The sequence below is a fragment of the Malurus melanocephalus genome, unplaced genomic scaffold (assembly GCF_030028575.1).
Source record: "Malurus melanocephalus ecotype Western Australia unplaced genomic scaffold, MMel_1.1 scaffold_10, whole genome shotgun sequence".
Taxonomy (NCBI): Eukaryota; Metazoa; Chordata; class Aves; order Passeriformes; family Maluridae; genus Malurus; species Malurus melanocephalus.
The window spans coordinates 2,634,818-2,660,561 of NW_026623242.1; the positions used below are offsets into that span (position 1 = coordinate 2,634,818).

Sequence of the window (25,744 nt, forward strand, 5' to 3'; positions counted from 1 at the left end):
GTGGCCCTTGGCTGCMGAGGGAACTCCAGCTATCTGCAAGACATTGGTGAAGCCAAACTTGTTTTCAGAAGGTTGTYACTCACCACGCAGGGATCCATCAGCAATACGTGTATAGATAAATCCAAAAAGGATGAAAACCCCCCATACAACATTCCCATAGTGATTGAAGTATCACTAGGAGACTATTTACTCTGTGACTTTTTCCAGACTGATGTGCAAAACCAGTCACAGAATCACAGAACAAGCTGAGCTGGAAGGGACCCCCAAGAACAATCAAGTTCAACTACTGACCCTGCACAGCACCWTTCCCAAGACAAGACCATGTGACTGAGAGCATTGTCCAAATGCTTCTTGAACTCAGACAGGCTGRGGCTGTGACCACTTCCCTGGGGAGCCTGTTCCAGTGCCCAGCCACATCTTTGGTGAGGGACCATTTTCTGATATCCAACCTAAACTTCCCCTGCTACAACTTCAGGCCATTCACTCGAGTCTTGKGACTGGTCACCACATTGAAGAGGTCAGTGTCTGCCCCTGCTCTTCTCTTCATGAGCAAGTTGCAGCATGCAAYGAGGTCTTCCTTCACCCCCCCTTGACCAGCTGGCAACAAGTTGAGAACAGCAGCCGAGGACATTCTAGTCAACCCTTACTGACTGGGTCAGTTATTAATGTGCTGGTTTTGTAAATCTTGACCTTAAGTTGACAAGCTCACAAAGATGTTTACTCCTTAGATACACGTTGAGTATGAATAATGTATAGACACAGCAAAATTAATGCACCCACATCACAGCAACATACCAYCCTAAATAAAAAAATCTCCCCTTTTAGCCACTGAGTTTTCCACTATAAAACTACCATTTTAGAGAAAAAAGTGGCAATTTTCATAAAGGCTGTTGCARAGTTTCCCTTTCATTAGCAACTTCTTGACCAATTATAACTTACACATTAAGTGCGCACCACAGAACAATCCCAGAAGTCCTTGAGCTAAAATAAAATACCGTGATTTGTTTCTAACTGTTTAACTGGTAGGAAGCCACTGTAACATGTAATTCCTGGAGAAGGGAACACTCCTTTCTAACATCATCAGTACTGGATTGCACTAATTCACACACTCTCTAAATTATCTGCTGGGGATTGACCCTTTGGACATTGCAGCCTTTCCAGCCACCTGTTCAAGTCACCATTTAAAATACCTGTAGTCAGTTAGGATTTCTAGTGTCAACATATCTAGCTTTAATGAATCATTCTTTCCGAAGATCACTTCTTAGGTAACACCTTGTCTTTAAATCCATAGATATTGAAGTTGAACAGAGAACTAAACAGAAAAGTGCCAATGTAATAGGCTCTGCCAAATTATCCAGCGTAACTTAAAGAGAAACAGATCAAACAACCRTTTTTATTTTCAGTAATATGCATACATAATTGCATACAAAATCAAAATGCCATCAAGTGTGTACAAAATTCAAATAATTCTGTATAAAATTTTCAAATGACGTGGTATTAAGACCTGAAGCCAAACAGAAAGAGAGCCAAACTGGTTGCTAGCCACCTATTTCCTCTACTTCATTTTAATTTGTCTGCATGGAAAGATAAAATGAGCTGTCAGCATAAATCACAAACACTTTTCACTGTGACAATCATAATGGTATCAGTCTCCCCGGAACAGGCAACTAGGGCAAGAAGCAATTAAAATATCAAAGTCAAGAAAAGAAAAACATCYTTTTGTGTTTACTTAAAGAGATCACTGCTCCTAAATACATGAGTCTGAAGTGGAGCTGGAGAACACTACTAGTTAACGTGGCTGAGTTTGCTTTTTCTARAGAAGCTGAAATTATCACTAAACACGGGTCTTAGTCTACAAGACAAGCACTGACATCAGCACAGCTGGCAAACTGCAGCACTAAAATCTGATAGTCATCGTAGCCAAAAACCTGTGCACAATGAACAAACCCTAATGCTTCACGTCCTTTTCTTAAAACTCTTGTATGTTCTATGTTAGTGTCATTAAGAAATTAGAATCTTTTGGTAAAAGGTTAAAAGCAGTAAATAGTAAAAGTAACTTTTTGCTCTGAATGCTGACTATTCATAAAGTAACAAATACATATACCACAGCTGCCCTTAAGATAACTAAATAAAGCAACTGAGGTATTTAGTGAACAATGGTGCTGCCCCAGAATACTCTTCCAGGTCATACTGCATGACTGCAGCACAATACCTTGAAAAATAACACACAGGTTCCATAAAAAAATAACTATCTCAGTGTCAAGAAGTTCCAAAAAAAATAAAACCCCACATGGCTGTTGTGACATAGTGAATTAAGACCTAACTCTCAGGTGTAAAGAACATCAATTTTCTACAACAGTTTAAATATTAATTTTCAACATTAATATTTATCAATATATTAATATCAATGGTAAGTGAAAGGATGCTGCGTGAAATCTACAGTCACAATTTTTTTTAATGTACGCTACAAAAAAAGCAATCATTTTACAGAATAGCTCCTATACAACAGGTAGAAGAGATTATGTCTTGGCCCAGAAATCCTTCCTCTTTTGAGCTCGTTCCAGTGTCTGAGATGCAAGGGAGCTAGATGCTGCTGAGCGAGCAGAAATCTGAGAGAACCTGTCATCTGCAGGGAAAGCAAAAAAGGAAAAAGTAAATAAGAAAATCAAATTTACATATTCAAACACAGTTGACATTTTTTGGAAATTTTTATGCCCTCTTTCACAATGGATGCTAAAATAGTACCACAGAGCACTTCAATTCAATTACTCAGCAACTGACATGCTGGAGAAAAACCTCACAAGGAAGCCTCTAGTATGTTAGGTAAGTTTAAAAGAGTTACATGCCCATCTCTTGACAAACGCCAGAATGAGATCCCCATATTAACCTGGAAATTGCCCAATTCTCCAAGTTATCTTTACCTTTATTGTCCTGTGTCAGGAGACCTCAGGAATTGTTCCTCTGCCTCCGAAATCTATATAGACTAGACTCTGGCAATAACATATTCTTGAAAGCAACTCTCTGCTTCAAGCAAGGCAGACAACTTAGAATAACATGACTCAACTATCAGAACCCATGCTGCCAAAGAGCCCTTCTGGGTCAAATCCAGCTAGCATGCCAAAAGCTGTTAAAAGGAAAGTGTCTTCTGAAGGAAACAGAAGTTCACCACAAAGACAAGAAAAAGCAGGCTTTAGAAACATACTTTTGAAGGGTCTTGATTTTSAATATAGGGTCCATTTCGCACACAGTAAAACTCTAAAATCAACCAGTCTTGATGTCGCTTGTCTAATAGAGCACATTATAATTCTTTAACAGCATTATTAAAATGTTGCTACAGGTCTGTCAAGATGCTCTCTATGAAAAATGACCTTAATTACACCCATTCTCCCGCAATGGGTTAGAAAGAATTGTATCACTAGCTTCCAGACTCCTCATCAACAAAAAAAAAGCCCACGAAAATATTCCTCAACTCAATCCAAACAGCACTGGTACGTGTCAGTGTTTGAATTAACTTTCCAGAGAACTTCTAAACTCTTAAAATACAATGATGCAAATAGCCCGTAACAGGTTCACACACTATGTGTAACAACTACATTCCCATGCATGAGAAAACTGCCAACTGCACTTCAGTAAACAGATGTGTCATTGGAATAACTCCCAGGTTTGTATGCATTGGAACAAATATGGACATATAAAATATCTGTGAGCAGGCACATTTCACCTGTTTTGGCAAGTTCATAGATTACAAGTCAGCTCATAGGGAAAAATATAAAAGGAACAGCAGCTACAGTGTTTAATCTGTGAGCAGCAAGCTGGTGGGAAGCTGCAGAGTACTATAGGATTTTGCATATTTTATGTAGTTGCACAGCAGCTTGACTGAGCCATCTGCACCACCCACATATTTTTCAGCCAACTATAATGAGTAAAACAGAGAATCAGCCTTGGTTAAAACCCAAGGAGCAAAGAAGTGCCAAGGGATACAGAAAAAAGCTTTTGGTTGCTCTGGAGTGTAACTATAAATAAACAGCAATCTGTAAATGTGAGCCTGCTCTGCCCAAACTCTTAGCTGAACCAAACCAGGCGATTGCAACTAGCACAGCACCACACCAGGCTCAACCTCAGACACCACTAAGAAAAAGTGTATGCCAGATACAGTGTCTTTGGCTGACTCATGCTACTGAAAGAGTTATTTGTGTCTGCCCACAAAAAGGCCAAGAAGATGCAGCTGTGCAATGGCTGGTGTCCCAAATTACCTTTACAATAAACAGAAAAAAAAGGCCAAAACAGATATCAGAATAGCAGGATCCCTTAATACCCTTAATAYACTGAGCACAGAACAGGTGGGAAAATTAAAAGTCAGAGGGATCATTTTATGCTGCATATCTGGTGTTACAGTCTCACAAACAAAACCATTATCTTACAGTCTGTGGTACCTCTTAAGTTGCAGCCAAAGTTACTGCAGCTGCAATATGGGCTGTGTTGCAGTTTCCTTCAGTTGCTATCAACACGAAGTTTTAAAAATGTGTGGGCAGGAAACAAATTTAGGTATGGAACTAAGCACGCTACAATAACCATATYGAGCCACAATAGTCTATTAATTTTCAGCCACATTTAATGGTTTATTCATACTACCTTATACCTTCATATTCATACTTCAGATGACGAGGTTGAACATTTTCAAATTATTTTGATGAATATACGGTGTAGTTATTCAGGTAAACAAATAAACCAGTGTTACTTACTGCATTCAGAAACCTCTCACATACATGCAAAAGTTAAATTCTATTTAGGTTATATACACTTGACATATAATAATACTTTGGGACAAGAAATACCTTCATTACAGTTTCTCTCCCGAAGGGGCAACTGGAAAGTTCTCACTTTTGGATTGCCAAGATTCCCTAAGACAAAAAGTCAAAGGCACAGTTTTAAATAATTTCAAAATAGACAAARGATAATATTTCATTTTAGAACATTTAAAAATGCTGCAACATTATTTCCAAAATAAGAGTCTTACAAAGAGCAAACAACAAAAATTCCACCAGACTCCTTTACCCTAAGCTGAGGTAAAATCTTGCTCCACTGTATTCTTCTTGAGACACCAATCTTTGGAACATGCTGCAAGTTACTTAGTGAACTGCACTCAAGATGCAGAACTAGAACTCAGTCCCAATTCTAATCTTTCTGAGGAAACTCTCTGCATTTCACCTTCCCATTTAACCTGACAACTACTTGCTCCATTCTAGAATGGAAATACTACTTTTTAACAAATCTCTATAATCAAAGGATCAAGTATTGTGGGACCTTAACTGGCTATGAAAAGTCTTTCTGGAATGGAAACAAAGAGGACAAGGAGTCTTTTCTTTATCAAATTTACATCCCCATTATCCTTTAACATTGTAAAGAACTTTTGAAATGCTTCAGCACAAATCCCTCCTCAGCCAAGAAGAGATTCTTCCCAATATCCAATAAACCTTCTAGAGATGTTTTTTTTTTTTTCTATTTTTTGTTTCCTTATCCTGAAGAAATTATTTTAAGGAGCTTATCTCTCAGAAATCCACCACTCTTTCAAAATAATACTACATGATAAAGGTTCCAGTTACATACTGCAGTTACTAACTGCAGCTGGAAAGGCAATTGCAGCATCCAGTTGCAGATTAAATACTAAAATCTAAGGCTGCTCAGGCTAAACCAAATTATTCGCATGAGTAGTATTTCTTGAAATTAATAAGGCAAAATCAGACAACAGACTACTGTAATGCAGTGATGTCAGTGGAGTCTGAAACCAAGGTGGAGTGTTTTTCACACATCCTCACCAAGATTAACTACAGTAGAAAAGCTTTTATTTACAAACAGCACATTCTTAGTAGAAACTGTAAGGCAGCAAGCTCAGCACTCTCTTCACCTGAGCACTGCAGAATAGCCATTTAGTCAATAGTCATCCTGCACCATTCTAACACAAACTTAATAAAGAAAACCCACTATTATGTTGGAATTCTGGATCCTTTAGAGTCCCTTGAATACGATGAGAGGGACCCCAGCAAGGCACAGAGCAGTTTTTTGCTGACTTCAGCACAGGAGTTGCAGAGGACTGCTCTTGATGGGCAGAAGCAGGAGGAACTTGTTCATCAGCAACCCTGTTAGGAGGCCACTGATCCTGCCTAAGTGGTAGAGGATCCACASTTCCCAGCCCAGCAGGTGGAGAGTTAAAGAGTGAAGTGGTTTCCATTTTCACATCAGGCTACAACACAAGACAAAGACAATATAGGAAGGATCAAAAAAGCACAAAACCACAATATCTCATATACAGCCTTTCAATACAGATCCTCACATATGCARCAAATTTTGACTTTACACTGTTATATTTCTCATGAAAGTTCTAAACAAAGAAGTATTCCAAACTTGTGAGACTCTGTAAAGAAAATCTGTTCATAATAACAAGTATTTAACATGGCCTGAAAGTAAACTAATCAGGTCAAGACAAGAGATTCTATTCTAAAACTGTGATTTTTCAGATTTTACAACATAACCAACTTCTCATGTGATTGTTGCTACTGTGATTGATTCTGTTTCTATTACAGGATTTACTACAGAGGATGCATGCAGTTAAACAGTAGCTGTCTTTGTAAAACAGAGACAACGCACAACTTGACATAAAAATCAAAATTTTGAGGATGACAAACCCTCAAAGTTTCTGTTTTTATTTAAGTAACTATGCGAGCTGCAAAGTAAAAGCAGCACAAAAGTAAAGAAAGAGTGAAACTATTATGGCACGTTAACCTATTTTGTATGTAAGCACCCAACCTCTCCCTCTTGAATTTCTTCCAACTCAAGCAATCTRGAGCTATAACCTATGTCAATGGCTACAGTAACATTTAGGGAAAATCCGACATGCTACCTTTTTATATTTCTGTAAACAGGTGCCATGCATTTAGCATAAAAAAAAAAAAAAGTGAAGCACATCTAATCTCACTCCAGTAGTCTCAACTCCTTTGTTCAACAGCCAAAAAAATCTATTTWTTCAAACATGTGCTTTTTTTAGTCACAGATACTGACAATTTTAAGACAGCAAGTAACAACTCAATAAAAAGATGTCTTAAATAAATTATTCATGGTAAAAAGCACATTCCTAAAATTCATAGTGGTAAGTATGTTTTCTGGCTCACCTGGAAGGACCTTTTTTTTGAAGGATTTGTTGATAAGTTTTGTGTCCTCTGAGCTGAAGATGGAGATTTGAATTTAGGAGCAGACACCAGAGCAGTACTTCCTACTGTATTGGAAAAGATAAAAAATACCTTATTACATTAAATGACCTAATAAATCATTTCAGTTAAGTATTCTTTTCCTTTAGTTCTTGAAACATTGCTTTGCATTTAGAGGTCTTTTTACCAGCAGCTGGGGTAGTATGATCATGATGAGTCCTCRGAGTTCCTCTAAGAGTTTTCAGCTTCTGAGTAGGAAGCCTGCCGCCTGTCCTTGAGGATACAGAAGAATCTGACACAGCTGCAGAAGTGTTCAATACTAAGGCATTCTCACTGAAAAAAAATGAGTAATGATTAAAGAACGAGCTAAGGACTCAGGAGCCTTGCACTCAAACTTTCTGGTTCTAATCCATTCCTAAAAAGAAGCCTAAGGCAAGACAGTTAAGGCCTGTAGGTAAAACATCTGCTTGCAAAAGGGGGGGCCCGGATTCCAGCCCTTTAGCCAGGTTTTCTGTATTTTAGAGGGTCTCAAGCTACAAAATAAGGCTCCCTCTGTCCCAAAAAATTCTGAAGGTATTGCTGCACAATACAGAGGCTCAAAAGGAGGGCTGGAAAACTTTGAACCCAGAAAAACTTTGAACATGGCTGCTACCTTGTAGCAACTCCCCTTAGAGGTGGGGAGTATGGGTTTGACATTCTTCAGTCAATGTGGTGGAACTGAAGCCTAATATCCCACATTTATGTAACCACTCTAGCCCCTAGGTTATTAAATACATTAGCACTACCACTTCAGTCTTCTTCCTCCAGGTGCATTTCAAAACGAGGTGGCTGCACATTSACAATATGGAGGAACCTGAATCTATCAGTGAATGACAGACACATCTAGGCAAAGAATTCTTCATTTCTACCTCTCAAGAAGGTGTAGATAGCATGCAAGTGTCAAGCTGCTCTGCTTGGCTGAGTCCAGAGCACATCCCAGAACACAGAACCACATTGCAACTGACAGAAAATTGTCAACGTCAGTCTGAGACATCTATGAACTAGATCATCTCTGGAATTAAACAGAAACTTGGGAAGGTTTTCCAGCTGATAGTTTAGAAAGCCTACATTTAGTATCTCTTGGAGTCTAATGTCTCAACTTTTCTTTGCCTAGGTTGTGCATACATGGTATTATCCCCAAAGGAGACAATTACAGTGCCTTACCTTTGATTAGTGCTGCAACACCAAAGATAAAATGCAATGGGGAATATAAAATATTTAACTGACATGGTAACAAGGGTCAAAGCTATTCAGAATTAAATGTCTATCAAACTAAAATATTGCTCTACCAAAAAAAAAGGTATGTAAACCTTGCACAGTACAAACCAGAGAGTTCTGTAACTAGAAACAATTTGGATCTCTCAAATGTCAAATACAGTACTATGCACATATTGAGCTGATCTCTYATTATTTGTAAATACCCCTCCACATTTTTCTCATCCGTGCTTAGTAACATATGAACCAGTGATTATTGGATATTAGGGGTTCTTTATTTCTCTTAAGTCCTTTATTTTTGTCTATGATTTTTTTTAAGAAAAACATATGCCGAATATTAGCATGTATCCTGTCCTATCAACCTTACACTTGAAGCAAAYGGTGAATTTCAATTTTCACTACACTTGGCTGCTGTGTAATGAACAGTCTGTTCTAAGAGGACTGTAMAGCAAATTTCATCGTTTTGGAGAAAAACCACTAGAATCATCCATGTGTTTACAAACTTCTGTCTTGCAAGTCAGATATGCAATATTTTTCATGATAGATCCACTTCCATCAACCAGCTCAATGTCTTCTCATCCCTTATCAAACTGTTGAAAACAAAAGTAGTCACACCAATTTACACTCTCTTAAGTAAATCTAGTTAAAAAAATAAACTAGTTAACCGATACATTTCTGAGCTTTTAGAGGAAATATATATTCACGCACACACACATACAYATCCAAAAAAGTGTTCAGTTCTACCCTTCAATTTTCTTATCTTCTTTGGCATCCTTATTGTTTTTTTCTAATTGCTGGCCCACAACTGCAGGCTGTTCATCTTGATTTTCTTCCTCTTTCTCTTCTGTTGAGAGTTGTTCTTCCTTTTCTTCCGTACCTTCTTGCTCATCCCAAGCTAAACGTCTTTTGACTGGAACAGTTAAAGCATCTGGCATGTCTTTCTTTGTGCTGTTCTGATGTGGTTGATCTCTGGAGTCAGGCTGCTGTAGCACTTTGGGGCTTGGTGAAGCCTCTTTTTCAGAAACACTGGGTAAGAAAGAACACAGTATTTTGTGTCACTGATTTGCACAATACATATGTGTCTGTAAAACACATTCATACAGTTCAGTTTGTTGCAAGAAGTAGAGCTCAGATATTAAAAAGTGGTACATTTCACATGATGGAAGATTAAATTGCCACTGAAGTTTTAACTGATGCTAAGTACGACTCATTTTCAAACTAGATCCTATGAAAACTCTTTCTACATCACCATTTTCAAAAATGCAGTGTAAATCAGAACTGTATTTTCAAATTAAAAAACAAGTTAGATTCCAAGAAGTGCTCAAACAACTATTCCCATACAAAGCCAAGCAGTTTAGAAGACTTCTCTTCAGGCACAACTTTTCAAAGCCGTAAACTCTCWATTACTGACAGAAATCAGTGCAAATTGGCCCAGTGCACAGAAATGAGGTCAGCAAGGGAACCTGTATTTCACAGAAGAAAACAAACCAGTAAACCAAAAAATGACACCGTACTTAGAATCACATATTATGGTGTCATAAATRCTATTTTACATGTCACTGCCAAACCCATATTAGAGCTACTCATGCAAAATGGGCAGATTTGTCCCACACACACAAGAAAGGAATGTGCATACACCAGTTCACAGTGAACTTCAGAAGCATCCAAGGCACTGTTTTCAAATATCAGATCACATTTTATTAACACACTAATTCTGAATTTTCCTAGCAAGGGTTTTAGTATCTGTCAGTTCTGACAACCTTAAAAGAAAGAAGAAAATGGATGAACACAGTTCCAGCTCCTAAGTATTAAGCTCTGAACTAAGCAGACTCAACCACAAAATTAATTACTCCTAAGAAGATCAATAACATCTGAGTAGGCAAAACACATTTCATATCATTCCAGTGGAAAGAAGATTACTTCAGTATGATTCAGTGCAAAATTCTTCCAAACTTGATGAGARTAAGGCTGCCACACTTAATATGCATTTGTGGAGAATTATAAAGTTATAGTCTTTCAGAAGACTGATCTGTGCCATTTTCAATTTGAGCACATGACAACTGACATACCTGTAAAAAGGTAAATGCCTTCATCTGTTCCAGTGAATTTACATATCATAGAATAGCACAACAGCCCAGGTTGAAAGAGTCCTCAAAAAACCAATCAGTTCAACCCTCCACGAGGAAAGGCAGCCTAGATCATTATTAAGCACCCTGGCCAACTGTATCTTGAATATCAAACATTCAAGATCCCACAGCTACGATAAGCTTATATTCAGCATTTTACTCTGTTTCAAAGCTGCAGAGTAACAGGCAGGAATGATGACCTTACCCAGCAAGATCTAGTGCTCTGATGTTGTTGCTGATTCCTTCTTCTGAACTGGAAGTTGAGGACACATCCCAAAGACTGTTGTTATCAGACAGGATCTGACTGAAATGGTATCGGGAGAAGTGTGTTCCCTCTACTTGTTGTCTGTAAGTCTTGGCTCTTTCTCGAAGTTCTCTCACCTACATATCAAAGTTTCATAAGTTGCACATCTGTTTAAATGTCACTATTAGGCTACTATAAATACTTGTATTAGCTACTGGCAGCTAGAAGAGAAAGGAAAATTACTCATAACACAGGGCCAGCCACAGCACAAACATTGCATGCCACAGTAAAGGTAACAAGGGAAAGCAAAAATATTATATTCAGTAAGCACATATTCAGTAAGCATGTTTCAGCCATGAAGCCAAAGCAAAATTATTCATTACACAAGCACAAAAATTTATGCAGTAACTATGAATAAGTTTAGTACTAGATTCTAGTTTTTCCATCAGCGCTCAGACACAGTGCTCCAAACACTGAAAGATGAACTTGAATGCAACCAACCTCCATATACCACATGGAATCTAGGGTGTTTTGAGATGCCTAAAGAGAAGAAYACAGAATTATTTTTAAATTTCTTCTTTTTCCTCTCAACACTCAAGGGTGATATTGTTATTACCACCCTTGTAACTTTACTTCAGTCAAAGTAAGAAATTAAATRTTAAAAACCTCTAACATAGCTCTATGCTGCCTCCCTCAGATTCATCAAAAAGCTCTAAAACAAGTACATTTGGCACTGGTATTCCACCAGTTTTTTGCCAAGSTTGAGGAAATGAATTTAGATTTCTAAGCATCAACACTGAAGAATACATCCACCACTAATACATAATTATTTCRAGTCAACAGATCTATCTGCATGTGCAATACTGAGCTTGTATGCTGCAAACATGGCAACTGTCTCTAGCTACACTGATCTTTGTGAAAAGCTAAATTTAATTAAAGAATTCTGGGTGCTACTGTATGCAAGGCATAATGTCAAAATTATTCCTTCTAAGCTATCAGTAACTGTAATAATGAGATACAAAACTGATACAAAACTGTTCAGGTGACAGTTTATCCCCTCTTCAAACACTATACGCTATCATTTTTACAGTTAAGACTATTTAAACACTCGCTGTCTTGTATCCTTCACCTGAACACAAAGTCAAAGAAGAAAAAGCAAAATCAAAATGTTTATTTATATTATTAAAAATAATTTTGTGATATCRTGTGAATTCTGGCTTACTAAAAAATGGTCCACGGGAAATAAGTATTTTGTCAAAGAGCAGAAGACTAATACTGACATTTCCTCTAGCACATTTTCATAACTTTTCTTTTTTATTTTTCCTTCACTACAGATTTCACATCATTCCTCCTGCAAGACACAGTCAGTGGGCTAAATKCAGCTAATCCCACTAAAAATAACTGGATACAGCTAACATCCCACAATTTGACCCACTAAACTTCCAAAGAAAAGCCCATTAAAAATATATGCTTGTTGTTTTCAAAGGAGAATTTAAAGTTTGATGTGCAAGTGATTTACTGGATTACTCACTTTAAGCAGAAGAATAAAAAATTAATTATGATAGCCRGAACAGAAGGAATGTAAATCCAGAGCAACAGGGTACTGCAGAGGGAGGAAGAATACTAAGTCTCCAGTGAATTGTGAAGAAGTACAAAGGACAGCCATCTCCTTCAGCGACTCAGCAGGCAGCATTAACTCAGCAGGACACAGGCCCAAGAGAGTTCTACTGTGATTATGAATTGCCCACATTAATTTTTCAAATGCATAATTGGAAGAGATTCTTTTTGTTCGACTGCTGAAAAGCATCCTTAGCAATAAATTGCASAGAAGCAGTCTACAAGTAATCACTATGGCTAAGATCACACCAGGATTCTATTATGGCATTTGCCAGTTTGGACTAAGAACTTCAGGAAGTGTGCTTTGGACACAAAGTCACCCATGTGCAGTCCCAGCTAAGGGAGAAACGGGACTGGATTAGTTGGAGTTTATCATCTAATTTCTTGCTAAGCAAAAAATGTTCTATAGCCAGCTTTCACAGGGTTGCGTCTCAATAATCTACCAGAGGTTAGATAACACTTTGGAAGAATATTTCTCTTCATTAGTGTCAGAAAAGATATGGAATCACATAGAAAGGAAAAGGACTGTTGGGCAGCCTATACTGTGAATCGCCAAAGTACCTCTGTTACTTTACAACAAAACCAATGTACTTGCCACTCTTTTTCAAATTATGCATACTTTCATTAATATGCTGTTAACATTTCTTAAAAGTCTGGATTCTTTTTTTATGTCACAACTATGAATGAAATACAATATTGAGTCCTGCTATGTTACAGAATGATAGAATATCCCAAGCTGGAAGGAACTCACAGAGAACACCAACGTTCAGCTCCTGATCCTACACAGGACACCCCAAGAGGCCCACCATGTGCCTGAGAGCACCATCCAAATGTTTYTTGAACTCTGTCAGGCTGGCGCTGTGGCCACTTCCCTGGGGAGCCTGTTCCAGTGCCCAACCACCCTCTGGGTGAAGAACCTTTTCCCAATATGCAACCTGAACCTCCCCTGACACAGGTTCCTGCCATTTCCTCGAGTCCTGTCACTGGTCACCACAGGAATGAGATCAGTGTCTGCCCCTATGTCTCACCTTGTGAGGAAGCTGTAGATAGATACAAGGTTTCCTCACTCTCCCCCAGGCTGAACAAACCAAGAAACTTCAGTGGTTCCTCATATGGCTTCCCCTCAAGGCCCCTCACTATCTTTGTTGCCCTCATTTGGGTGCTCTCTAACATCTTCTTTATATTGTGACACCCAAAACTTCACACAGTTCTCAAGGTGAGGCTGTCCCAATGCAGAGCAGAGCAGAACAATCCACTCCCTTGCCAGGCTGGTAATGCTGCACTTGATGCAACTCAGGACACATTTGACCCTCCTGGATGCCAGGGCACTGCCAACTCATGTTCAACTCACCATGGACCAGGACCCCTTGGTCCCACAGCACTGCACTCCAGCATCTCATCTTCCAGTCTGTACATACATGAATTCATTGTTTTGCTTTGCTTGCATGCATGGCTCTTGCTTTACCTATTAAACAGTCTTTATCTCGACTCAGGAGTTTTGTCAATTTTACTCTCCTGATTTTCTCCCCTACCCCACGGTGAGGGAGTRAACAACTGGTTGTTTGGGACATAGCTCCCTCTTGGGGTTAAAACACAACATATGCTCACAAAAACGTAATTTGAAGGCAGGAGAAAGTCAGGTAACTGCAATTTTAAGTCTCTTCTATATGAACTCAGACTAGGATCTAATGTAGGTATGCACACATGAAAATGTGTATGTAATCAAAGCACATACATCATCAATAAAGTATCCGTTATTATAGTCTTAAAAATAAATTTGGTTCTTCCAGCTACTAGAACAATTCCTCCATTTGTTCTGGTCCCCAGAAGGCCCCCAAAAACACAGTAATTCTTTTTTTGAATTCTTCATGCCTACGACCAAGTAACTTTTTTCCAGTTTCCTGCAATTCCTTTTTCAGCAAGAAAATGTCTGTGAAAAAGTCTGGCACACCCAAAACACATCTTGACAAGTGTGGGAAATGCTTTGTTTCTCATACACTCTAATTAAATGCCACATGTAAAGTTGAACATCCATCCTCCATTTGCAGTCTCCTCATTCTTTCCCTCAACTGTACTGCAGTGACTCCTCCCAGCTGACTGTGCCAAACACACTATATCCCAAAGCAATGCATCTTTAGCTACCTATCCTTTACTTGCCTACCAGTCAATTGCTCTTGAAGCTGAGCACTTCTCCTTAGTAGTTTGAATGTTTCATGACACAACATCAACAAATCAAGTATTATATGCCAGAAAAATGACATAACATTCTACAGAAACATTCAATATACCACTTAGGCTCCATGCAATAGTTCACATTTTGCAACCTTAGTTACAGTAAATCTAATGCATATATCAATGCATACAAAAATTAAAATATTGCTTCTTTTCAGTCCTCTAACATCCTCTTGAGGCTGTTTACAGAACAGATTATCTCATGCATGCGTACAAAAAAATCTGATTATGAATCATCTCATACTTTAATATACTTGAAATTTTGAGACCTACTTCTCATTGCCTATTTTTTATGTACTCCATAAATATTTCTTTTTACTAAAAGAAAAATTACTTGCTAGATTAAATCTAGCAAGAAAACACAGAGCTGAAAGCTACCAAACTCCTCTTGCAATTCTCAGAGAACCTTATTTTCAAATACTCAAAGCAGCAGCCTAGAACCATTTGCTCCAGTTCTACCTCCCACATCACTGTGGACCCAACTGATGAGGAAGATCACATTTCCACACAGGTATTTGTGTATTTGCCACACAGGTAGCAGCACACTGTCTCACAAAGGCTCCCTCTAACAGCTGGAAGAAGACTAAGTCAATTCAGTGAAATCAGAGAGCTGCAGAACTAGCTCTAGAAGTTTCTTAGCACACTATTAGTGGTTTTGATTTACTTGAGTAACTCCAGAAATCAGACTTAATCATGATAACAAATGTTTTGGTGTTGAAGCTACTCAGCAATTTCAGAGTTCTGTCAACTGAGTTCCTATACCATACAATATGGATTGCAGATTCTAAATAAACTACAAGAAAATAGAGATTGACTGAAACTTGCAAGAAAATTCTCAATTTTATGTTGTGCATGACTGATTCAGCTCCCTGCTTTGAACTGATTCAGCATGGCAAGCTAACAAACTGAGCCTGACTATCAAGACAGCCTAGGCTAACRTGTATATTGTCCTTTTCCTTTTTATTCCCTTGGAATCTCCTATCATTCATTCTATTTTGAGCAATTCTGCTTGTTAAAACTGGGCTGAACATCAACAATAAGATTACCTGCCACAAGAGACTCTGTTCTGYATGATCCTGATTGTAAGAGAAACAAGACTTCTAGCTCCCTTTGGATGTCACATGAATATATTTTTTTAGTCTCACCATCTTTTTTCCCCTATGTATTATACTGACTTGTCAAAATCTAATTGTTTTTGTATACTCGCCTTTGGGAGCTTGAGTCATTAGCATTACAATCCCAAAACTGTATCTTATAAAAACCACAATTCAAAGTTTTTACATCTAAAAATCAGAATACTAAGCATACTCAAATTTCAGATTTTCTAGGAACACTCACCTGGTTGTGAGCTTTACTCTTAATACGAAACCAAGCTCCATCTTTGTAGAAATACTGGGCTGGAGACAAAAATTTTGACCTATATTCAGTGTTCATCTTCCTAAGAAATCAAGAATGAGGAGAGAAAATAAAAGTAAAGCTTGATGTCTAAAATACTCTTTAAGAGTAACTTTCAAAGTTACATCAACAAGCACAAATATACTTGCACCTAAATGCCAGTGAGATGCAAAAAACCACATGTACAAACAACAACTCAAACCAACACAACTAGGAAAGCAGCGAAAAATACTCATTCACAGTTGGTGGTCCCWCAAGTAGTTACTCCTGTTGCTTTCTCCTTGAAACACTTCCACTAGAAGCTTTTGCCCTGACAGCCAAATCAGAACATAATAGCCTCAATTAATTCAATGCAAAATGTGAGACTTTGATTTAAGTCACTGATGAAGGTACATTTAAGGAAAAATGCCTGGTTTGGCACTATTGTGTCTGAGACATTTCCTTCTATGAACTCCACTTTAAAGGCGTTCTGCATATGGGTGGGGTGAGCTGCTGGGGCTACAAACATCTGACTGCCAGAACACTGGTCAGTATAATTCATCTCACTATGTCCTACTGGCTTTGATCTTCAAAAGGCCTTAGTACTTGAAAAGATGGGTTCATTTTTCCCTTCTGCCACACACATACAAACACAGAAAAATTAACAGCATCTAATCTATAGCAGGCAACAAGGAAYACCCCATGTCCTTAAGCATTGAACTGTGGACATATCAGCTTAAATCTAAAGACAGTTTTTTATTTAATCATGCTTCAGAAAATCACCAACTTAATTGTAATACATTCAGCACTAGGTGAAAAAGCCCTATTTTTCAATCCTTCTTCAGAAATAGGATGTAAAAGCCTAAAGTCAGAGAATAAAATGAAACTTGTAAAAAGAAACATACCAAGGTCAAAAAACCCTTTATACTCAAAACTTCTTTCAATATATCCCTTTCTTTAAAACTGACAGAATTCCTTCACTTTTGGGTGCAAAACTCATGGATTAGCTCAAACAACACATCACTGCTGTACATTAATCCTAGTCACTCTGCTGCAAAAGCAGGCCATGCAACACAACTGGCATGTAAGTAAGAATCCTGCCTGCATATTGAGAATTYGCACATTTCGACAGCTATCAGCTCAGTGATGTTTTTAGAAAATTTTGTCTTGTGCTACTACATTGAAAGCATAAGAGGCAGAAATTTGCCCTTAGATGAAAAGAGCCCCAGCAAATGATCAAGAATTTTGCACATTGCTCACCACAAAATTGACTAAAATCTACTGTACAGAGCATGAAAACCAAACAGTTAAAGGCTTTATCTATACTATATTCACTCTCTTTTCCATAAAGCAATTTTATTTCATYGAATTTTGGGTGATTATTGTGCAATCAACTCCCAATATCCAACAGCATTCAAACCCAGTTAAGTCTGTTCTCCCATCTTCAATCTAATGTCTTAACAYTGCCACAAAGAATGAAAGCAATTGCTGAGGCATACATTAAGCACAAACACAGGAGAGATGGATGATTCTATCCATTTTAAAGCCTACTTCTCGGCTTTTATTTCTCTTGACATATCTCAGATGTGTATGAAATAGAAATACAAGTTCAATTCCTGCAATGTAGGCATGTGGCAGAAAAAAAGAGACACTTTGACAGCACTCAATAACATACAATTTCACTTAATTTCCATGCTTGTCAGAATACTCTAAATGGGACAGATTTCTTTACTTCCCTTAACCACATGTGCTTGCTTTTGTTACTCAGGCACAAAGGGCCTTACAGAGTACAACAAGCAGACATCAAGTACAATCACCACAGTTTTAAGATGTGGAGTAAACACAGCAGAGCTGCAGTGCAAGAGCTGTCACTTGAAAGGTGACTACAACTTCCAAAGCAGCTGCTGAAAGTTTAGCAGCAGCACTGCACCAATTTTATTTTATTCCTGTTAAATTTATTAACACTACTATTACTGCACCACAATGTTCAGCTGGAGTAGTTACAAAGTTTCCACTTCTGCTGCCCCGAGAAGAGGATGGGAATTATCAGGTTTAGATGCATCCATAAGAAGCTCAATCTCAGCGCTGCAAGRGGGCATTTGCCCCTGCAACTGCAGCATGGTGTGGTTAAAGGTCCATAGTCCATCATTCTAAATACTAGGCTGCTGTACACCTATTCACTAGTCTAGGTTTTCCTGTTTTATACATACCCACGACTTGTATGTAAAGTGAGGGGCTTTGGACTGATATGTTGCTTATTATATTGTTTAGGATGTTTCTGTTCTGATTTCCCTTGTTTTGTTGCATCTTCTGCTGGTTTTTGAAACGGTTCTTCCCTTTTACTCTAAGGCAAAGATAATTTTAAAAATACCACATTAGCTAACAGTCTGAAAACCCTCATACTTCTCTTGACATCAAGCTCTTTCAAAGAGTTAATTTTATTTCAGTGTTAACTGTTTTGCATATTTAATACAAACACGAATATCACATTATTTTGTTAATACAAAAATAAACTAGCAAAATGCCAAAGCTAAGTTTGAGCACAACATTCTGTTGGCTAGATGATTCATTTTGTCCACTCTAGAAAATTAATTTAACATGAAACACAGAAATAAAATAATAMGATACCTGAACATTCTAACCTGAGTACAAACGGCAAATTTTTTAATTCTTTATTCTGTTTTATAAATGTTTAGATTGATTTGTTTGGGTTTTACACCAAAGATTTTTTCCCCTGATTATATTATTCTCTGAGAAATCCCATGCATGATTTCTTCTTCTGCCAGAGATCTTCAAATATTCAGATATTGTTCAAATTGAATTTTTTTTAAAAAGCCCACCAAAATCCCCAAAACATTATCAAGATATTCATCAGAGAAAAGGTACTGGTATAAACAACCAGTTTTTCAGATACTTTCACAAAATCCTCTTCTCATGACTTCTCTTACTTCATTTATTAGCTGTTCTCAAAAAACAACCTGAAATTCCAATATTAAAATTAAATAAATGCTTCCTGAAAGCCTCAAGCTTTTCAAGCTTTCTTCATATCTACTTAAGCAAAAGGGGACATAAAATTTCTCATCCCCAGATGGGATATAAAGAACTGGGCAGGTCTGAGTTTAAATGATAAAACCTCCAAGCCAACGATTCCCTCCAAAGTACCAGGGGCTTAAACTAAGCCAAGGCACTGCATGCAAAGTACACCTTTTGCTCAGCTGTGCTCCTAGTGAACACCTCGTCTGTCAATGGCCCTTTCTGTTCTATCAGGAACAGAGATGGGTAGTGAGGAGATGTATATTAACTGGGAGCATCACACAGCTGGTACAACCCAGGCCAGATGATTCCTAAAAAACAAGAATGACAGCTTTATGGAACAGGTCCTAGGGGAGCTGACTCAGAAAGGCAAAAAAAAGCAGGTGTATGCTCAGTAGAAGCAAAGTCAGGTGACATGGAAAGAATACAGACATGCTGCTTACTACTGTAGGGAGAAAATTCACACTATCTCTGATTTATGACATTCAAAAATCTCCAGACCTCCCAGCCAGCCCTACTGCACACCAAAACACAACACTGATAGCAATCAGAGTATAAATTTGAGATTTAGATTGCAGAGATCTAAACCCTAATGTCTAAATAAAGTGTCAATAAAAAAAAAAAAAAAAAAAACTAACAAAAAACCCCACTTCAAAACTCAGAAACTTGAAACTTTAAACTGAAAAAATGCACTACAGAAACTACAGAACCCACTACAGAAGCCCCAAAGAGCAGAGCTGTACAGTATTATTTTCAGTCTTTTACAGCAAAACCACKACTGAATCCACTGTTACTAGCAACAGCTCTACAATGTAACAAAAAAATTTCAACATAAACCCACCCCCTTACAGAATACATCAAAACTATAGAAGTGTTACTGAAGYTTTTCTTTCAGGGAAATATTAGCTTGTTCACAAACCAGAAATTCTTYGTCTTCTGAACCATCTCTCTCTTGTGGACTCTTAACAAGAGGAGACCCTTTGGAATTTCTCTCATATGCAGTTTCAGAAGTAATTGCAGGAGATTCAACCGGAGGTATGGATTTCTTTGAGTTGCAAATAAGCTGTGCAGGAGGAAGAAAACAAAACAAAACAAAAAAGTGTGGTTTACCTTAAGGCTAAATTTTCAAAATCTGTTAACTTATTCACACAAATACACTCCCATAARAGCAAATGCAGTCATCTGTACAAATACAGCATCTGTAGACTAATKAATTTCTAGGAGAAATTCAAGAGAAATTTAAATATATTTTAAAGTGACCAAGCAAGACACAGTTAAATCTATGATGAAACTGTTCTTACTGAAATTTACTGTGAGAGGGGTTGTTTATTGTTTGGGGTGTTTTTGTTGTCCTTCAAAGCTTTATGTAGGATAAGTTTTTTAAAGGCATGCCATAAAACTTCCATATGAGTCCCCAGTACATGTCCTGTCCATAAGAAACAGAAAACTACTCTGAGTTTTAGAGCTGGATCCTCATAGCTTGGACAAATTAAAATACACTGGTTTTCAACTAACATGGTACTATAAACCAAGGTAAAGAATTTGCTTAATATGTGGTTTCATGGGGTTCTGATTTTCAAGATCATGCCATAGGTGAGAAGCATATACTTTCTGTAGATTTGCTATGAGAATTTAAGGCTGACTCATAGCCTAACTTGGATAACTTCAGTATTTTCACAGACTCTCTTCAAGAGAAAGGTATTATCGATATTCGGGTATATTCTCAGTCATATCAACAGTGAAGAATATGAATTTGTTAATATGTAAAATTTTTATCATTAATTTTTCCTTAAATTCTACTTATCCATGGATATATARCGCCTACAGACTTTTTTCACTGCTTCTTATTTTATATAAGCTGCGAAAAAAAAAATCACAGTCTTTCTTCTGAAAAAAAGCACAATGTTCACAAGCRTCAATAAAGAAATTATTAAACTGGTTATACACAAAATCAAATGGAATTGTCTTTGACTTTTTCCATAAGATGACTTTCTGGGACCTGCCTCTTCCTCAAAAGGTCCTTTGGCTTCTCTCTACTACTATCAKGTGTTGCAGTGAGTCTTCACTGGATAAGGTACTGCTAGGAAAAATCCTACAGTAAATCCACCTGCTTGACACCCTAGCAGAACAAGACAGGATAGTAATTATCTTARTTATCAAGATTTATTGCTTCTGAAAGCTGTTACTGAACAAATCTGCCACCTGAGGATAAAAAGAGCACACCACCGCTAGTAATCCCACTAATGTATAGGCTTCTAGTGAAGAAACAGAAGGCAAATGCAGAAGTGCTTATTTTACACTGCAAAATGACCAAAAGACTGAGTATCCTAGGTCCCAAGCCCATAAAAAGTTAATTGCAAACACAAAGCAATCTCACACTCAGTTACTCTTTGTGGTCTGACTAAAAATAGCAGCATTTTCAACCCTACAAAGCCCAAAAGCTCATGAGATGCATTAAAACACCACAAGAGTATCTTAAAATCAGAAGACTCCACTTCTAAATATAAGCTGTTCTTGTGAAAGAATAAAACACTAGAGAGACACACTTTAGTTCTTAGAAGTGTATTTGAACAGAGATGGAGACTGAGAACAAGAAACTGGGGCAACACAAATTAATGCAAACAGAAGATAATCCTGTTAGAACGAAATACAGTGCCTAAGGAGAACAAATAATTAGACCTGACCACAATAAAGAATCACGTGGAAACACATCCAATCATACTACACTCCTGTACAGTGAGAGAGAAAAAAAAATCATGTAACAACATTAAAGTTTGTCATTCCCTCACCAAAAGAGCAAAAAAAAAAGGAAATCTGTTTGAAAGGAAAACTTTGCTGATAGGTAAAAGAAAGCATTAATTTACTTTTCGTATTCTATAAAGTTACCTGCTCAGCTGCAAGTATTGGTGACATTTCATGTGGACTCTTCCAGACAAACTGGCTCTGATATTCAGAATTTCTGGGGAAAGTCTGTGGAATATTTACGTTTGTTTTCCTCTGAAGGGGTCTGTGAAACTGGCAAGGTCAAAAATTAAAAAAAAACAAAACAAAACAACAACAAACAAAAAAACTCAAAAACAACCCAATGATTGTTCCCTTTCCTACAATGTTTTTCGAGTCAGACATCTTTCAACACACACTTTTAAAACAATGGTTTGGGTTTTGGTTTCAGGAACAAAATTAATGCAAAGTACATTTTCTAAGTCAATATATTATTGGCTAAATCCTTGTTTAATTGAAATCAACAGTGATGACACATGAAGAGCAAATTCCTATTGAATTAAGTAGCACCAAAATCTGATGTCAAACATACCCTTCTCCCAACAGAAAAGCTACAATGGAGTATCAAAATACAAAACTAAGGAAAGAGTTAGACAAGAGTCTGAGCATGTGCGTGAAATTACTGTTTGCAATTTTTAGACAGGTCAATTAAAAAAAAAAACTATTCCCTTACCCCGTTACTAATTTTTTCTGATTCCTTTTTTGGAGATGAAAATGCTTCATTTTGATTTGGTGGAATTTTGGAGGGTGATTTCTTCATGTCGTTCTCTCCAAGGGCAAGAGCTGTTTCACCACTAGAATCTACCAATTGTAACTGAACTTTTGGGGAGAGTCTGGGTTCTTCTGRCATTTCAAGTTTTTCCTGATCCACATTATTGTTGTTGTGGTCTGTGTGCAACTCTGCAGTTTCGATTTCCACTGGGTCACTCAAGTCACAATCTGCGGTCCATTCAAGGGACTTCGAAATCTGTGGATTATGGTAAGGTACCCTTCTCTTGGAAATGAATTTTGGTTCTCTCGTGATTCCTGAGAAAAAGCCATATGAAGTTTAAGAAAAACATTCTACTGAAGACATAATACCACTCTATAACAAGAATAAACTGAAAGTTTATCATACAACTGATTACTAGAAAGCGTGGGTTTAGTATCTTGGAGCAGTGACAGACTATGAATTATAGATGGCTGCGAAATTCTGTGTTATTCCTCATCTGCAAATGACTTTCTGCTAAACAGATGGGAACATGGTGCTCCAGAACCAGGCTGGATTAAACCCTATATAAAGCAAAAATGTCCAGAGGACAATCCTGTGCAAAGGGGTGCTGGGAGCTGAACAAGAAGAAAACTAACACAGCAGTGAAAAGAACATGGTTAACACATACAGAATAACCAACCTGTGGGGACTAAGCAAGATACAAGCACTTCTCATTACACATGCACAACACACCTTGCTCAACAGGTTCTCTAATTGTGACAGATCTTTATTCATCTGCAATTTAAGACCATCTCCATAACTTTAACAGTATCAACACAAAACCATTTCCAAACGTAGAAAAATATTTTGTAACAAAACCAGGTATCAAGTTATCTTAAGAATTGCTAGGCTTTACAGGTAGGTGAAAATAAAATTATCCCACCATTTTAAGAAGAGTATTGAATGCCTGAATACATTTGAAGAGGGAAATCATAATCCACTTCAAAGTGCTCAACTGCGATGAAAAATCAGTGAAAGCCCCTAAATGCCTGAAAGAAATACCTTCTATGAGAGAGACACTCCCATCCTGTGAAGAAGCAATATAGAAAGAGAGAACAACCTATGGTGAAAGGTATATAGAATTTTCATACGTCTGGCTACATATATAGGATAGGAAAATCATTCCAGTAGCARAACACTGGAAAAGTAGCAAAAGGCATTTCAAGCACCTCAGCTGTCAACTTTTTGCTGTAATGTTCCAAGTGATTTTTAAAATTGCAAATTATGTGACTCAACAGAAAGAACTATAACTAGATTATCAGTAACAATCTGCAAATCCTATGAAATACCAAGAATGACATTTAAACATGTGGAAGGTTATATAGCCAGAGAAGAGGTGTGAAAATTAACACAGAAACGTAGAAAAGGTACACCAAGCATGTASAAAACCACCATTACAATGTGAGAAAGAGGAAAAACCGCTGTATTGTTAACTCATGAGTTTATTGCAATCCTTGTAAAATTTGCAGTTTAGTCTGACTGGAAAATGAGCATGGGTTCCCACTTTAAAAAGAAGTTAACATGTTCAAGCATTTCAGAATTCAGAATGTGAAAATTACAGTCCTCAATAAGAGGTACCCATATACAGACCCATGGGGTAGGGAAAGCAAGAAAGATGTATTTTGCAGTAATGAAAGAAAGCAATAATATATATATATAAAGTATATTTAGCAAGATTAAGTTATTTATTTAAAAGTCTAGCACCTTAACTAAAAAAACCCTACTGCCAGGAGACAGTAGGGTTTATTATTGTAGGAATGAATGCATTGTACTCTGATTACACAGACTGCACAGTGCAGTTGCACTGAAATGCCCAATTTTTTTTATCTGTCTTGTGCCACTACGATAATTACTATTYTTTACTACTCCTTTTCAAAGTACTGCAGTTGTCATCATTCTTCAGCCTATTCCTCTTCCTCAACTCCCTACAGGCCTTTCAATCCAAATGCTACTTCCTTTWTCTTCTGCTTTCTATCCCATTTCCCTGCCATGATAATGTCTACAATCCTTAAATCTTAGGCTACAGTATCAYGGTGTTTTCAATTTAATGGTTGACCTTCTCTTTTGGTTACCTASACCTGTTAAGTTCATAACGATTTTACTTTCTCAAACTCTGCCCCAAGTTAGTCTCTCCTTAAAAACTGAATTMTATTCGCTATTTCCATATATCACAGATAATCCAATATGGATTAACATCCTATATGGATTAACACCGTACCTGTGATTCATGCTTGGGTTTTGGCTTTTGCTGCATGTCAGAAACTACTTTATATAAATAGCACTAATTGAAAAGGGTGTCAGTGTAGCCATAAAGAATATGGAGTTCAAAAACACATTCTAACTGATGACTAAGACATACGTTTAATTTAATTACAAATTGCACAAACACCACCAGTTCACTGCAGCCATGCACCCATCACAACAAATCTTTCTGGGCCTTGGCTGCAACCAAGGGGRCAGCTTTCAGGGGCACTTACCAAACTGATCCGACCGAAGTCCTGCCCACAAGGATTTCTGCTGCTGGGACGGGCTACAAAACTCTGGGCTTCTCCATTTGAAGTTTCTCTTGTATTCACTCAGTCCCTACAGAAAATAGAGAGGAGTCTGCCAAGGCACCGGGGCATATCCCGCTCCATTGCTCCTGTCGATAACAGATCTCCAAGGTGGGGGGAAAACATCAAAACGCGGCTGCAGGATGAACTACGCTTGCASCTTGCTCTGCATCTGCCAAACCCACCTCATCGGAGAACAAAAACTACTGCTGAGAAAACGTGGAAGCACTTCATGTACCAAGAAATAACATAAAACAAAACCTCCCAAATCAAAAATATGTATCTCGTGTCTTCAAGTGAATAGTTTCAGGAATAAACACAGCATGGACCCGCTGTCACCCGCACGGCTGAACTGTTTATGTCTTTACTGGCCGCCGCCGTAGCGCAGGGGCCTCCCCTTTTCCGCTACCCCAGGACCGGCCGCAGCCCCGCTCCTGCCTCCCCCTGGGCCCGGGCCCGGCCCGTCAGACCCCATTCCCGTCCAGCTCACCCTGAACCGCACGGGCATGGCGAAGTCGCGGCCACAAAACCGCCGGGCCCCGGGTCCCGAGCCCCGAGCCCCGAGCCCCGCGCCCCGC

General features: G+C 38.0%; 1 protein-coding gene across 4 annotated transcripts; it reads right to left on the reverse strand.

Moving 5' to 3' along the window:
- Window positions 1-999: 999 nt before the first annotated feature.
- On the reverse strand, window positions 1,000-25,744 carry MDM1 (Mdm1 nuclear protein). Of its 4 annotated transcripts, XM_057377338.1 has the most exons (15): window positions 25,657-25,744; window positions 25,092-25,197; window positions 22,537-22,889; window positions 21,969-22,097; window positions 20,002-20,145; window positions 18,260-18,393; window positions 16,014-16,113; window positions 11,328-11,366; window positions 10,788-10,963; window positions 9,201-9,482; window positions 7,390-7,535; window positions 7,167-7,270; window positions 5,983-6,241; window positions 4,836-4,901; window positions 1,001-2,626 (listed from the first exon to the last, which is right to left on the reverse strand). In XM_057377338.1, exons 1-15 carry the CDS (start codon window positions 25,672-25,674, stop codon window positions 2,520-2,522), a joined length of 2,163 nt encoding a protein of 720 aa, XP_057233321.1. In that variant the 5' UTR covers window positions 25,675-25,744; the 3' UTR covers window positions 1,001-2,519. The 4 variants fall into 4 exon arrangements, with proteins under 4 accessions (XP_057233330.1, XP_057233321.1, XP_057233338.1 ...); XM_057377347.1 differs by lacking the exon at window positions 11,328-11,366 and having other exon boundaries at window positions 1,000-2,626; XM_057377355.1 differs by lacking the exons at window positions 16,014-16,113; window positions 18,260-18,393 and having other exon boundaries at window positions 1,002-2,626.